We start from the raw sequence: 16585 nt of genomic DNA on the forward strand, positions 1-16585 counted from the left end.
TTTTTCTAGCATAACCATGAAAATGAAATGTGTGACTCAATACCACCTAAAGTCACTTCAGAAACAATTAAATGTCTATGTACCTCATTTTGGGAAATACTGGCTTTTAGAGCATTTCTTTGTGGTTCGTCATTACAAATAGTCCCCTTAATCCTTCCCATATAAGCTAACAAAATATTTCTAGTTGCTGTAATACTCTGTGTAAAGAAAAGAGCAAGACGAGGAACTTAGGAAATGGCCTAGATGGTACCCTTGACAAGACGTGCAAAGCTTTCTACCTCACTTCCCCGGAGTGTCTGGTCCACCTCCAGAACACCAAACACAACCCCTAAAAGGTGACCAAACTGGGTTTCTGGAAGTACCTTTAGCAAAGAGTTTGGCACAGTCATGGCACAGTGAAAAATCGTGAGACCACTGTGCGTCCCACCCTTTGCCTGGCGTTGTGGATCCACAGCTCTTGCAGCGAACACACTTGGTGCAGATCTGAAAAAGAAAAGTCCACAGGAGTTTCTTATTTTCAGTATCCCATCTCATTTATTTTATTTTATTTTATTTTTTTAAAATGTTTTATTTATTTTTGAGAGAGAGGTAGAGACAGCGTGAGCAGGGGAGGGTCAGAGAAAGAGGGAGACACAGAATCCGAAGACAGGCTCCAGGCTCTGAGCCGACTGTCAGCACAGAGCCCGACACGGGGCTCGAACCCACGAACCGTGAGATCATGACCTGAGCCGAAGTCGGACGCTTAATCAACTGAGCCACCCAGGCATCCCTCATCTCATTTAAAAAGATCTCGGATGCAACCGATTTCTAGAGTGGGCTTCTTCCCTGGGATGGCTTTCCCTAATAACGAGACCAAAACACCATTACAATAACATCCTCGAGCAAGGCTCTCCCTGTTATAAGGTGCGCAAGCCCTGGGCTCCATGCCGCTTCTTGTCTCTGCAACAGCATGATGTGTGCACTCACCCAAACTTTCTTTTTCTTTGTGGGTTTGGTGGGGTAGTTTGGTCCCAGGCACTCAGGGTGATAGCTGTTTCGGCACTTATTACACTCCAGCAGCTGCTGTAGGAAATATACAAAGGCAGAGGATGAAGCGCTACCAACCTCCAGGTATAAAGTGAGTAAGTCACAGAGACGGAAAGTGCAGCATAGAGAATGTAGTCACTAGGATTGTAGCGGCTTCATGTGGTGGCAGACGGTGATGACACTTCTCGTGGTGGGCGCTGTGTGATGCACGGAAGTGCTGAAGCACTAAGTTGTACTTCAAAAACTAACATATTGTACGTCAACTATACTTTAATAAAAAAGAAAATTTAAAGGCAAAAAGGTAGGTATCACGCCAACTCACTTCAGACATCTATGACTCAGTGTCCCTTTCATATTTTAAGTTTTCTCACCAATTATTTATTCACAGTGAAAGCATGGGGATTTAGGTCCTGCAAAGGTCCTCGGTGATGAATGTCCTTATTGGGTAGATTTGATTTATTTGGGGGGATTTTATCTAATGACATGTTTTCTCCTACAGTCCCAAAATTAAAACACAAAAATAGGCAATGAAGTATACCTAGCTAAACAGTCACAATAGGCTAAGCCAAGGAATAAAAAACATAGGCACAAAACCCAAAAACACAAGGCAGAAACGGAGAGAGGGGGTAATACTCTAAGGAGTTCTATCACTTAGTTTTATACCTTTGTAGCCTGGTGCTGCCTTCCGCAGACATGACAGAATTTGCAGCGACGACAACACCAATTTTCCAGCTGGTCCTCCAGAGGGCGCTCGTTCTCCTCTAAACAAAACTTGTGGAAAGGCTCGCAACAGACTTGGCAATACACAAACTAGGGTAGATAGGAACGCAGAAGTTGTCAAATAACATGTAGCAACATCAACCAAATCTTATCTATATGCTTCAGGCTACAGGAACCCAATACGTTTTATTCAACATATAATCATTAAGCAATGACTATGTAAAAAAAAAGCCCAATATTAGGCACTGCAGGAGATTCAGGGGAGTAAAGTAATAACGATAGAAATAAAAAAGTAACTATATAGAGGCGCCTGGGTGGCTCGGTCAGTTAAGCGTCTGACTTCAGCTCGGGTCATGATCTCATGGTCTGTGCCTGGAGCCTGCTTCAGATTCTGTGTCTTCCTGTCTTCCTTTCTCTCTGCCTCTCCCCCACTCACGCTCTGTCTCAAAAATAAATCAATATTTTTAAAAATTTAAGTAATTATACATATATATGATATATAATAAATATATTCCCAGATTTAACAGAATGTGCTAAGTGCCATAAGTGGGCTACGAGAGCTATGGGAAGGGGGAAATAGGGAGGTTTGGTGTGTTTGCAGGGGAGAGGCAGAAAGAGAGAGAATTCCAAGCAGGATCTGTGCTGTCGGTGCAGAGCCCGACACAGGGCTCGAACCCATCAACCAGAACTCGAACCCATGAGTTGAAACCAAGAGTCAGACGCTTAACTGACTGAGCCCCCCAGGGGCCCTGGGAGGGTTTTAAAGGTTTCCTACAATATACTAAAGACAGTTTGTAAGCTCTGGTTTATTCTTTCCATCTCTAATTGTAGAAATGTTATTTTCACATAGGCATTTTTAAAAATTTTGAATTAAGAATCTTATTTTGCTGGGGCACCTGTGTGGCACCATCCCACTCTTGACTTTGGCTCAGGTCATGATCTCACCACTCATGAGTTCAAGCCTCACATCAGGCTCCATGCTGACAGTGTGGAGCCTTCTTGGGATTCCCTCTCCCTCGTTCTTTGCCCCTCCCCCGCTTGTGCTCCAACCCCCCTCTAAATAAACAAACTGTAAAAGAAGAATTTTATTTTGGTATAACAATTATTGGGGCAACTGGTCACACCTAAAAAAGGTCTAAAAATTAGATAATAGTAATATACCAGTGTCAATTTCCTGATTTTGATAACTATACTGTGATTATACGAGAATGTCCTTGGTTTTAGGAAATACACACCAAAATACTTAGACATAAAAGGACACGTCTGCAACTTACTCTCAAAGTTTTAGGAAAAAATGTGTCTACATATAAAATGTGTACACATATTTTATTTCTCGCTTTGTAAAACACGGACACACTAAGAGAAAAGGATAAAGCAAATAAATATATTAACATTTGAGGAGTGCCTGGGTGGCTCAGTTGGTTAAGTTTCCAACTCTTGGTTTTGGCGTAGGTCATGATCTCACAGTTGGTGAGTTCGAGCCCCATGTTAAGCTCTATGCTGGCGGCACAGAGCCTGCTTTGGATTCTCTTTCTCTGCCCCTCCCCTGCTGGGTCTCTATCTCAAAATAAATGCAGGCAGTGGGCTATTCATTCTCTAATTCAGTTTTTAGGAATCCTGTGAGATTGCTGTGTACAACCACACAATTTAAATTAAAGCAATTACAGTCTGAAGAAAATTGCTTTATCACAGAAGCTGAAGGACTGGTGCTACAAGTTATTCATGTGGGTAGCATATGTATAGATGCAAAGCATAAAGATTATGTACAAGACATGCAGTGGACCCTTGAGACTATAGACGAAATATTATTCACTTAATCTTAGCCAAAAGGCTGAGAAGCAATTATAGACTGAATATTTAAAAAAATTTTTTAATGTTTATTTATTTTTGAGAGAGAAAGAGACAGAGCGTGAGCATGGGAAGGGCAGAAATGGAGACACAGAATATGAAGAAGGCTCCAGGCTCTAAGTTGTCAGCACAGGGCTTGAACCCATGAGCTGTGAGATCATGACCTGAGCTGAAGTTGGACTCCTTAACTGACTGAGCCACCCAGTCACCTCTAGACTGAATATTCTTAATCTTAATGGTATCTAAAGCAGCCCCACCACTTAGAACAATATTATAGCTCATAATAGGCACTGATAGATTAGCTTAATGAATGAACACCAGACAATAATGTGTAATTCTGCTAATGTATAATTTAACATAGCAAGTGGGCAGGACTGAATCTCTTAGCTAGTGAGTTTCACTGATTGCTCAGTATCCACATCACAATCTGGCTTTAGAATTTCGTTACGATGTTAAAATACATATGTGATAAAATAATAAGCTAAGGAGGTATCCTAGAATTGAGAATTGCATGAATGACAAACTCTGCTTACTATTTAAATTGTGCTTTTTTTTCCTTCTTACTGTAAAAGTGGCAAATACTCACTGCAAAAGACTAAAAAGGATAAAGAAAAATCAAGGGAAAACAAGCCAACCATAATCCAACCACACTTTTAAGATTTTGGTGTAAATCTTTCCATAACTCTTTCTGTATATATATTTTTAAAACAATGTCCAAACCAAAGGATCATGCTTTACATCCTACTCTGCAACCTATTTTAACTCAGTGATGTGACATGGACACCTTTCCGTGTCAATATCAATCTACAGTATTAGGTAGGACTTCATATTTGCCCTTATATGCATGCCTTATAATTATTTTAACCAAGCCCCGCCCCCAACTGACAAACTTTTGGCTGTTTCCTATTTTTGATTACCATAAAGAGTACTAAAATAAACTCTTCTATTTATTATTTATAGACAGAAGGGTTTATTGTGTATGTATGTATTGTACACACACATATGTATACACATACATATGCATACACCTATCTGATCTAATTACAGCTGTAAGATAAATGCCTCCAGTACAATCACTGGGTTAGACAATATGCTCATTTTAACAATTAATACGTATTTCTTAACAATCTGCCGATAAATACGTATTTCTCAACAATCTGCTCAGAAAGAAAGATTGTAACATTTAGATTTCCACCAACCAGAAGTCCCTATTTCCAAATGATCTCCCCCCCGCCCCCCCGACATGATTTTTTTAAAGATTTTGTTTTTTAAGTAATCTCTACACCCAATGCGGGGCCGGAACTCACAACCCCAAGATCAAGAGTTGCATGCTCCACCAACTGAGACAAGCAGGTGCCCCTTTGCACGTGATCTTTTTAATGCTTAATGTCTAGTTTTTGGCCATCAGAAGGCTCTACGACACCTCCCACCATGTTTAACTTCTCATTGTGTGATTTACATAGTTCTGTCTTTAGCCTATTTTTTTTACTGGGTGTTGTTCCTTTTTTAAATTAATTGCTAAGACAATTAATTAAAAAGGGGCTATAACCCCTTATAGACAAGGGGTTTTTGATATTCAATATAAGATAGCCATCTCTTTCTCTGAAAGAGCACTGTAACATTTTTTCTAAGTCTGGACATCTAGCAGAAATATCAGAACTCTATTAAGAGTGAATTTAAGAGATGAGATCATTAAACTTTTCACACTCAATAATTCTGCTGCTCTACTAAGAAGCAGATTCCTTCAGGAAATCTCTTTAAAAACTTCAAAAATATTTCAGGGCTGGTTTCAAGAGGAGATACTAGGGGCACCTGAAGGCCTCCTTCAGGGAACATGCGACTCTTGATCTCGGGGTTGTGAGTTTGAGCCCCATGTGGGGCATAGAGATTACTTTAAAAATTAAATAAAAAATAAAGAGGGGGTAGCACCTGGTAAACATCAACAAAAGAGAAGAGAGTATTTCTTTCATGACAGCAAAATAATCTATCACTCAATGTTCTGGGGTACCAAGAAGCAGGATTTCTTACCTCTACATGCCCACTACTGGCACAGAGAAAGCATACCACTCTGGGTGTTATAGGAACAGAGGTCAGGATTCCTAAGCCTCCCATCTCCCACACATTTTCTGCTTCACAATCCTCCTGTAGAGAGAAAGAGAGAGAGAGAGAGAGAGAGACAGGTCATTTATGACAGTGTTACAATGACACAGCTTTGGAATGAAAGTAAGGATGGAAAGCCTAGGGTCAGAGTGACAGCAGTGTCCAGATTACTTCACTTCAGCCAGTTCAAAAAGAACTGCTGCTTTACGAAATTATAATCTCAGACACAAACTGTTAGAAGATACACTGGGATTGACTTTTCCTTAAAGTTTGGCTGATTCAAGTCATCCTCGTGGTTCAAGAAGTCCGATGTGAAAGAATCATTCCCTCAGACACTGTTCTCATCCAACTGTACTTTCACTGCTCAGAATGGTCCAGAGTACAGTGCATCAGTGCCTGTGTTCTTTAGTCAGCTCACAAATAGGGACCTCACAACACTGCCCAAAGTGCTCTCACCCCTGAACCCACCTGCGGATGGAAGTTCTGACTCCCTGGCTTGGTGCTGAGTTGCCTTTCTTTCAGTATCTTTGGCTAACATCATTTTTTTTTAAATGTTTATTCATTTTTTTATATCTTTATTTTATTTTGAGAGACAGAGAGCAGGCAGGGGAGGGGCAGAGAAAGAGGGAGACACAGAATCCAAAGCAGGCTCCAGGCTATCAGCGCAGAGCCGGATGCGGGGCCCAAACCTGCGAACTCAGATCACGACCTGAGCCGGAGTCGACTGAGCCACCCAGACGCCCCTGGTTAACATCATTTTTCTGGTTTAAAGTCCACGATACTTGATACACTACAGGGTCACGAAACACCTTTACCTTAAAGTCCACTCTGATCCTGTGGACTCCATCTGCTGGGACTTTTTGCTTCGAACTATTGCCATTGGAGAGAGTGCTGAGGATGTTCAAAGTGCCTGTGTTCTCCTGCTTACTGACTGGAGGTGGCTTTTCCTACAGAGATAGAAGATGAAGAACAAAACCACACCCTACTTGCCTTTGCTTTGGTAACAGATACTAATGCAAACGACAAGTCTCACTAATAGATATGGAAAACACGTTTCCACAGAACTACCCTACAGACACAGAGAGTCAGACTTCAGGTCCTTTTCTCCACCGAGGCATTTTACGTGTGCATGACAACCGTAGAAGAATTCCAGGACTCTCCCTCCTGTGGGTTCCTGTCTTGCTTCTTTTGTGGCCCATGACGCCGGCCGAGGTTGTTGGCACAGTGAAACCGAAGTGACAGCATGGGAGCAGGTTACTTCTGCCATTTTTCTAGATCTTTGAGTTGCACATCAAATGTGGAGCCGATCGCTCCACTCCTGTTTAACCTGCCTGGGATGCTCACAGTAGTGTTCTCAGCTCTGTGATCAGCAATGATTTCAATTCGTCAGTGTGACCATGCTTCATCACCACGGTCAGAGGCCAGACAATGACTTTGGAGTAAGGCTTCCTAAGACCCTGGCGTCTGCCCCTCATTAGCACTGTGGATACTCTTGAAGAGTATCAGCCAGGATGTTCGCACAGACCATTATGGTGGCACAGAAAGACAGCAGAAAGAGCCAGAAGATTCTTGAAGACCTGTCTCTCTCCATATAATAAAAATAGTGTGGACACAGGGAAGGGTGATAGTTACAGACAAATGTCACTAAAGGATGCTGAAGGCCAAAACAATCACCCTAAGTGGCCTGCGGCATAAGCCTAAGCATAGAGGACCACAAAGAAGGGGAAAGGAACAAGGGGAAAGAGACAAAACACAAAATGAGTGAAAGCCTAAACCTGAAGTTTGTTAATTTTAAGAAAGTTCACCGCCATCTACACAGACGCAGATACGCGGCCTCATTCACGCAATCACGTAAATGCCGAGGCTAAGACTATTGCCTTACAGGATGGATGCATCCCCGAGCAATGGCAGAGAAACAAATCTCTCCTCACCTTTTCTTTTGGTTTTTGTTTTACAGGAATACTTGGTCGAGGAGCCACTTTTTTCTGCTTGCTTTGCTCTGGACCTGAAGAATTCAAAATAAGTTACAGTCAGTGCTAACTGGCAATGACCACTTGAGGACCTTCTGGCCCGAGAGCAGAGGGCCGTTAGCACACCCACAAAGCTATTTAAACCCTGGGCTCTACCTAGGAAATTAAGACAATGCCTCCAACTTAACTGGGTTTTTGTGCTTCTCTTTCTCTGTTGTTCTGTAAATAGGTTAAAAGCGAGCTAACTTTTTTGAATTAAAGGCTTAAAAATATACACGTCAGGTTTCCACATGCTGTTTAAGAAAGACCTCAGAGTTCTCTGCCGGTACTTCTGGTTCCGCTGCTCCTTCTCGCCCTCCTCACTCACCTGGTTCTGGTGGCGGAGGCTGCTTTTTCTTGGGCTCGCTAGGAGTGGACTTGGGAACTTCTTTTCTTGGCGGTGCTGTGCTTGGTGGCTGTGGGGGGGTGGCTGGAGGTGGCTGGGAAACCTGCTTGCCGGACTTCCTGGAAGCCGGGGTGGCGACTTGTTTGGATTCGGGTCCTGGGGCAGAGGCGGTCCCTTCTTCGCTCTTTTCCTCGACGGGCTTTCGAGGGGCAGGTTCGCTATTGCTTTTCTTGGGGGCAGGCTCCTCTCTTGCCGCTGGGGTAGGCTTCGGACTGGAGTCCACCACACTTTTCACAACACTGCTCTCTTTGCTCTCTTTCTTCTCACTGGTCTTAGACTTTTTCTCTTTCTTTTTCACAGCTGGGGGAGAGAAACAAGAGTGTAAGTGAGAAAAACTTTATTTAAGACAGAAGTAGAGGAACGTGACACAATCTTATTCGTTAAAGCAAGAAGCATCTGTAAAGATCTTTCTACGATACTACCTTTTGCTTGCTTCTGAAGGTAGGCTTTGGAAGGCATCCATTGTAGATTCTGACATTTTCTCATCCTAGGATGACAAGGGATATCATAAAGTAAACGACATTTAGAAGAAAAGCAATGGAAACAAGTGTTAATTTGCCGGCAAGAATCAGCGAACCTTTATTCAGGTTCATTTTGAGGGTTGAAAAAAAGTACTGTTGATTACTCAGATTCAATCTGAGCCTCTGAATCCTTCGACCAGCAATTTTATCTATCTTTAGGCTCTAAAAGGAGCAAATGTCAAATTATTTTTGAAATGGACTCAAATTTCTTATAACCTAGGACTGACCAGCACCACGTACAAAATGATCAGCTGATGTTTCTTGCGGTCAAATCGGTTCTGCTCCCTTAGGAGGTTAATAGTCATACAGTAATCGAAATAAAAATGGACCGAAATTAACCAAGTTCTCTGGCTGTCACTACAATGCTATAGGTCTATCTCAGGGCTTTGTATATATTTCACCCTTCAACTGAATGAAACTGAAACTTAATTTGAGGTCTAAAACTGAAGTAAATCCATGTCAACCCCTAAATTATAGTGCAGGTTTATCTTGGAATCATGTACCTTTCTGCTGATCAGTGAAATGTCTCCCTTCTTTCTACTAACTGGACTGAGATAAGATTCCTGCTTAAGACCAGACTAAACCAAAGCAGAACTACTTCCAGTCTCCTCAACACTGAGTCCCCTGAAGTACTTTCTCCCAACCATGTTTTCTATAAATCACTTTCATGCTGCCATTCATTCAGCAAATCCCTATTGCTAACATCTACTCCTTGTGCTGGGCACTATACTCCTTATGCTCAGTCACCAAAATTTCTGTCTGTGCAACTTTCTCAATTCACTTCAAACCAATTATCCCAGAGAGCAGACAGTGCATCCACAAGCTGACTAAAAAAAGGGGGAAAGATCAAGAAGTCAAAACTTTCAGATCAAAAATTCCATGTGCATGAAAATTCCAGGAGTTAGAAAGCCAAGAGTCTTTTGCTAAGATATCACCACAATTTCCTGAATGCCATAAAGATAATTTCAGTTGATCTGAAAAATTATACAGATATTATAATATATACTTAAATATAAATGATAGATCAAGTATACGAAAATATTACATATATTTGTGACCTATATACAATTTATACAATATATAAAATATAAACATACACAGTTGTCGGGACTGTTTTTCTTTCTTTCTTTTTTTTTTAAGTAAGCTCCATGGCTTCAACTCATGACCCTGAGATCAAGACCTGAGCTGAGATCAAGAGTCGGATGCTTAACCGACAGAGCCATCTAGGCGCCCCATAAATTTGTCAGTTTTTAAGCAGAAGCCCTCCAGAGCTACACTGATATGATACGGTAGCCACTTGGCACATGTGGCTATTTAAATTTAATGGACATGAAATGCAATTAAATATGTAGTCCCTCAGTTACACTAACCCACATTTCAAGTGTTCTACAGCCACGTTTGGCTAACGGCCCCCATACTGAACTGAGCAGAGAACTATTCCTACCACGGCAGGACATTCTCCTGGACGGCACTGCCCCGGACTGCTTCTTACTGAAGGGCTGCCCAAACCCAGCCACGTCACAAAATCCAACTGTGCAAATAACCTTCACGTCAAGGGCACTCAATACCACCACAGGCAGTTTTCTGCTGCATCCCTGCCACAAACCAGGCATAAACACACAGCCTTCTTGGCTGAGAGGCCAACACCTCAGAGTAAGACCCCCACTCACTTGCAGCACTGCTTCTTTATATTTCGGCCACCAAACTTGGGCTTGTCTAAGCAATTAGTACAAACACCACAGTCCTCAGGCACCTGGCAGCCGGGACACTGCCCACACCGCCTGGACCGTCGTCCTTTCTTTACTGGAGGTTCCTGAGGCGCCTTGTTTCTGGTAACGGGTTTAATTGGTTTGATGGGTGGAGCAAGAGGTTCAGCATCTTCTGAGCCAGCAATTGATGACTTGTCTGTTGAAGAAAGGGGTCATTAGTTCTCAGGGAGTATCTAGTTCCTTCTTGGGGGCAGAGGCGGGAGGTCCTCAAAATCCATATACGTCATTATATACACTCGAGCCTCATTTTAACTGGGACTCCAAAAATGAAATGCGTCATAATACAAATATCCGATCGTAGATCATTTTTTAACTGTTTTAAAACGCCTATACCTTGCAGCTTGATGAAAGCGGAAATCTGAACACAGAACAAAACACCGTGTAACCGGAAATATGAATTGAGTGCTTCTTAAGATTCTGTAAACCTCTACATTTTATCTGAGCAGTCACCCAGCAGCTAAATGCAACCATGAGAATGCACCTCAGACCTCCAACCATGGGGACTGTAACTAAGTGACCAAGGGCCCCAACTGCTATGCTCTGAGATCCAGTGTTCCACAGAGGCCACATTCATTTACCATGGGGGTCGCTGCTAGGTAGTGACCGAGCATGGCAGGGACAGTAAGGTGGGCCTGATCCTGGGAGACACAAAACCACTCTGACAGTCCACTTCTGCCCAAGGACTCCTCCACAGCCTTGCCAAACTCTCTGGGAAAACGGTCTGGGAAGATTCTGTCCAACCCTCCTCCCCTTTCTCCTTCACCAGGATCGGACTCGCAAAGCCCGTCTGATAGCTCCCCCAGCCAACTCCCCATTTTTTCTCTCGGCCATTTTCTCGAGTATAATCCTTACCCATTTAATGCACCCTCGCCCTTCGTGTTTTGGAGGATCCAGACTAACACACAATGCTATGAAGAGCCTGCTAGGCATCCCCAGGATGACCAGCACACAAATCAAATGTCCGCTTTGACTTCAAGGTTGACATCCCCGACCTACCATCATTCCCCATGGAAGACAAAATCTTTTCTCGTTCTTCCCATGGTAAGGCACTCAGGGTGGGCATGTCATCAGGAAACACAGCTCGTTTTCGGCCAAGGGCAACAGCAGCTCTTCTGCAGACATGTTTAATGCGGGGTCCTCGCACAGAGGTCTCTGATGAGTCACTTTCTTGACCCTGAGTAAGAGGCAAGTCAGAACAGACAAGAGCAACCACACATGTTGAAAACGTAATTAAGCGAAGCCAGGGTAGACTTGGTTCGCTTATTACAATCTAAAATCAACACATACAACCCTAGTTATTCCCGGCTGATAAGCCATGACAATCTGCGGAAATCAACTACTTCTGTATCCTAAAACTGGCAGCGAAAAGAGAGCAGGGCTTTTAATAAAACAAGCAAGCAAGCAAACAAACAAAACAGAAACTAGGGGCGCCTGGGTGCCTCATTTGGTTAAGCATCCGACTCTCGATTTCAGCTCAGGTCACAATCTCATAGCTTGTAAGATGGAGCCCTGCATCAGGCTCTGAGCTGACAGCACAGTCTGCTTGGGAGTCTCTTTCTCTCCTCTGTCTCTGCCCCTCCCCTACTCACGCTTTTACTTGCTCTCTCGAAAATGAAGAAATACACTTAAAAAACAAAACACAAATCAACCAAATTTTTATTCCCAATTACACTACTGCTTTAAAGTTCCCATCAAAATTCAAGCTGCCAGTCTATATTATCAAAAAGTTTGGTCTGCAGTTAATGGCTTATCGAATCACAGACTATTTCTTCTATTTCCCTGATTAACAGAGAGGTAGGGGGAACAACTTATAAATGTAAGCAGAAAAGGCCACACAGCTCTAAACAGAAACGTCTCATACTTTAGGGGCATCTGGGCGGCTCAGTCAGTTAAGCGGCTGGCTTCGGCTCAAGTCATGATCTCAACAGTTTGTGGGTTGGAGCCTCGCATCGGGCTCTGTGCTGACAGCTAGCTCAGAGCCTGGAGCCTGCTTCGGATTCTGTGTCTCCCTCTCTCTATGACCCTCCCCTGCTCATGCAGTCTCTCTCTCTCTCAGAAATAAATAAAACCATTTTTTAAAAAAAAGTCTCGCATTTTAAAGAGCTGCTGCTCCTATGGCTAGGAGGCTAACCAAAAAACACCCAACATGGCATCCAAAAGAAACCCCATAATGTTCCCACCAGGACCCTCAACTGGCAAAATTTCTAAATGTAAATATGGCCCTCGCCTGAATAACATGAAAAACTTAAGTGTGTGGCCATCTAAATCTAACGGTGGGTTGGCATCTTATGTATCTACTACATGACAATTTTAAAAAAGAACCTGAAGATCGTTGGGTTTTCACAGAAAAGACAGGTGCCTAAGCTCGCTTTGTGGGGGAAAAAAAAAAAAACACAGTAATAATGTTGTTCTTTGTAAAATGTGTTGATCATCATCGTAACGAACTGAATCCTACAGTTTTAAGGCTACGCGCTGCTTCTCATTTGTATTCCGCAAACGCCTATCATCTGTTGCTCTAATCACTCACTACTCAGAGGAGAAGCCCCTCAACCCTGTTTTCTATAGTAAACAACAGTAAAACAATGGGACTACAAAAATGCGCCTTCAAACTTAAGTCACAGATTCCATTACACCAAACCCATTAAGCACAAACAACTCCGCGTTCTCTGTGATGTGGCCCCAAACTTCCTTTCAGCCTTAATTCACCACCTTCCTGCGTGCACTCGTCGAGCGATCTGCCGCCGTTCCTCTTCACGCTTTTTCATCTCTACCTACACTGTGCCCTCTGGAATGTCCTCCCCTCTCACTTCCTGCCTATCAATACCCTATCAGCCCTTGAAGGACCAGTGCGAATGCCACCACCTTCCTCTGCCCTTCTCCCGACCCCCGAACTAGAAGTCACTGAGACCCTTCGCCTAAAACTCGCTCATCGAAGGGGCTGTTGATTGTAACAGGCAAGACGGAAAAGAGTACCTGTGCTTTGGGCTGGTCAGTTTGTTTAAGACTCTTACTCTTCTCAATCTTGCAGAGCTGGGCTTTGGCCTTTTTTAGGAGGCTGGCAACCCTCTTGTCCGTCATTGGAAGCTTGTCTGCCTGAGCCAACATGGAGCCTATGGAGGAAGTGGAATGTTTAACAGTGCTAGATGAAGGAGTGGAAAGGCAGAGGGTTTTCTCCTTCTCCAGGGATGGGGCAGTTGGGCCGAGGTCCAGGTTGTTTTTTTCCAGATTTCCTCTCCCCTTCTTTAGAAGTATTTTGGTTTTGACAGCTGTTGTGTCCCCCAGAGTCACAGAGGCCATATCAGTCCCAGAATCAAGTGACGAAGACTTCTTCCGCCCGGTTGCTTTTCTGGCGGAAGATGAAGTGGCAACGTCCTCACCAACAGCCTTCTCTTTGGAAACCCTACTCACAGGATACAACGCAGAACTACTCTGAACCTCTGATCCCTTTTTCCTTTTCTCTTTCCTGGACTCCCGCTTATTCTCTTTTTCTCTCTCCCGGTCTCGCTCTCTACTCTTGTCCTTCTCCACGCTCTTGTCAGCGTCTCGATCTTTGGACAGCTCCTCAGGGGCCTTGTCTTTATTTCTCCCTCTCTCGGTCTGAGAGCCTGGGGTGAACCAAGGGAAGAGAGGAGAGGGGCTGCTGGATGCAAACGGCTCTGCCGGAGCACTAGCCTGCTTCCTTGGCCTCTGGCTTTTCTCCGCAGACTCCCCAGACGGAGTCAGGGAATGAGAAGGAAAAGTAAAAGTTGGGTTTAAGGCACTAGTGGCAAGAGGGCTAACAGATATGCTTAACGAGGAAGAGACAGAAGACGGCGGGGTGAGAGGGGACAGCTCAGCAGTGCTAAGCCTTCCGCTTCTTGTCTTCATGGAGTGAGACGGAGATCTTGGTTCAGATCGAATGGGACTAAAGACTTTCCTTTTCCTTTTTCTGTTGGACACCCCTGAAGAAGACGTTCCAGCAGAAGTCCGATTACTGGGCAAGGTTACAGACTCAAATATTCTAGAGTGAGCCTCGCTTGGAGTAAATCTGGGAGCTCTCAGAAGAGGGCTCCTTTTGTGCATATCGAACCTCGTTCCGGAGTGGAGCGGTGAAAACAATCGGGCTGAAGCAGCAGTACCAGATGGAGAGAAACCCGACGCGAAGCCAACGTCCTCAGGAGTCAGTGGAGGGGGTCGGAAATTATCAAATATGGGTTTGCGAATAAGACCTTCTTTGGCATACTTTGCTGAGGAAAAGTACTGTGGCTCTGACCTAGAATGCTTTAAAGAAGTCCACCTAAACGTCGGTTCTCGCAAAATCGACTTTCGCTTCCCTTGCATGGGAGCGGCAGAAGCAGGCAAAAACGGTGATGCTAAGGGGATGGTGGGAGGCATGAGCCAAGGTGTGTGGTCAGAGATGCTGGAGGCCGGCTGCAGCGGCGGCGGCGGGGTGAGCAGGGGCGGGGGCGGAGAGGAGGAGGGCTGCTGCTGGGGGGCGCTTTGCAGGGTGGAGAGTTTCTTTGCTGTTCTCGATCCGAAGCTCCTCTCGGACACAGAGTACCTTCTGCTTCTCCTGTCGCTGCTGTCGTTTTCTGGGGACTGGGAAATGGGCAGTGGAGTGTGAACTTCGGGGGTGTCGCTCCGCTCTTCAGGAAGCGCCTGGATCTCCTCCGAGGCCTGAGAATCTGTGGAGGTATCGACGCTGGGGCTACTGGATCGGGAGGAGTCCGAAGACATCTGAGAGGAGTGCTGAGAAGCCGCGCTGGATTTCTCAGAAGACCCACAGGACGTGGCGCTGAACCTGCTGTTCGGGGTAGACTCGAGTCGGGCAATTTTAATTGGAGGGTCATAATCCTCATCCTCTATGAACCGCCGAGGGGTTTTAATGATGCGCGAGGAGATGGCACTGACGACGGGCATAATGAACTGCCGAATGTTCTTGACCTGGGTCTTCACCTTTCTGCCTTGCAGCTGGGCCGCTTCTTTCTCGATTTTCTTCTGAGCCCCCTTTTTCGCCCTCTGCAAGAGCTGCTTAGCAATTGTCGCATCTGTCCTTTTAGAAGAAGGAATAATCCTAACCGGCTTAATCCTTCGAGGGCTTTGTCTGACTACTGTCTTATCTTCTTTTGTGAGTGGAGGTGTTCCTTCCTTGTCCTTCCGGACCTTCTGGGGCTTTTCCAGTTCGGAGTTAATGAGGAGGCCGGAAGGGGTCTTTATCCTTTCTGTGGATGGAGGCCTTCCTCGCCGGCGGACAATCTGTACCCCCTTCCTTCCTATTTGAAGCTTCCCTGTCTTAAACTTAGACTTGAGAGGAGAGAGTTTACCTGCTCTTAATTTTTTAATCTTTGTGGCTTGCTGAAATGTAGCAGAAGGTGTCCGTTTAATCTTTTTCAAGCTATCTTCTTTGCTTCCCTTTGGTAGCTCTGAAATGTCCTTTCCGTGTGTTATTTTGATTTTTACTCCAGGGAAGGTGGGGGGTCTTCCTCTCTTCTTTTCTATGCTTTTCGAATCTTTCTTCTTGATCTTATCTCCAGATTTGGTCTCCGATTTATTTAGAGGGGAAAACACAGACGGATCTGAGAGGAGAGCCGAATTCCGGTCAGAGCCACTTCTGGGTCTCCCGCGAGGCTTTCGAGGGCTAGTTTTAACTGTGTATGAAAATTAAACAATGGAGAGCATATATTTAGCTTTGTAGTTCAGGTCGCGACTAAGCTGAATACACTTTAGCACAAGCCATTTTGTACGGACCTCTGCCTCGGCCCGGTGAATCAATAAAACATCTTTAACTGGCCTTAGTTTCCTTCCACCAAAAACTTGCCTCAAAGAAACCAAGTAAATAACATTCCACCTAGAACATTTGACAGAAAAACTAAGATAATGATAAGAGATTTTGATCAATAGGCAAAAGTGATTTTTCTACAACCTGTCAGCAAACAGGTTTTTTTTTAATTCAAAAAAATAGATTAAAAAAAAAAAAAACCTTTGCCACCTCTTCCATATCCTCATCACCAAGAATAATACCTGAGAACACATTCATAGTACATCATCCCTTCTTTTCAGTGACATTTTGGCCTTAGTAAATTTGAACAAGGGGCACTTCAATCAATAACATAACAACTTCTGTTAGGAAAAGCAGCTGGGCAGGTTGGCTTCCCACATTTGCAATCTGTCTTGTCAAAGTAAACCAAGAAAGCTTTACTAGATAGG

The 16585-nt window shown here is 44.1% G+C and overlaps 1 protein-coding gene across 3 annotated transcripts in view; it reads right to left on the reverse strand.

Moving 5' to 3' along the window:
• The window catches only part of KMT2A (lysine methyltransferase 2A), a 78433-nt gene that overhangs the window by 31904 nt on the left and 29944 nt on the right, over nt 1–16585 (reverse strand). For 2 of the 3 annotated variants that reach the window (XM_039229384.1, XM_039229382.1), the window contains exons 3-13: nt 13373–16026; nt 11396–11573; nt 10301–10535; nt 8532–8596; nt 8032–8409; nt 7626–7699; nt 6510–6641; nt 5623–5736; nt 1690–1836; nt 967–1062; nt 363–483 (exon numbers count right to left, since the gene is read on the reverse strand). In XM_039229384.1, coding sequence (XP_039085315.1) covers nt 363–483; nt 967–1062; nt 1690–1836; nt 5623–5736; nt 6510–6641; nt 7626–7699; nt 8032–8409; nt 8532–8596; nt 10301–10535; nt 11396–11573; nt 13373–16026 — 4194 coding nt within the window. The remainder of the gene's footprint in view (nt 1–362; nt 484–966; nt 1063–1689; nt 1837–5622; nt 5737–6509; nt 6642–7625; nt 7700–8031; nt 8410–8531; nt 8597–10300; nt 10536–11395; nt 11574–13372; nt 16027–16585) is intronic. The other variant, XM_039229383.1, reaches the window with a different exon arrangement.

The sequence above is a fragment of the Hyaena hyaena genome, unplaced genomic scaffold (assembly GCF_003009895.1).
Source record: "Hyaena hyaena isolate Hyena2069 unplaced genomic scaffold, ASM300989v1 scaffold_37, whole genome shotgun sequence".
NCBI lineage: Eukaryota > Metazoa > Chordata > Mammalia > Carnivora > Hyaenidae > Hyaena > Hyaena hyaena.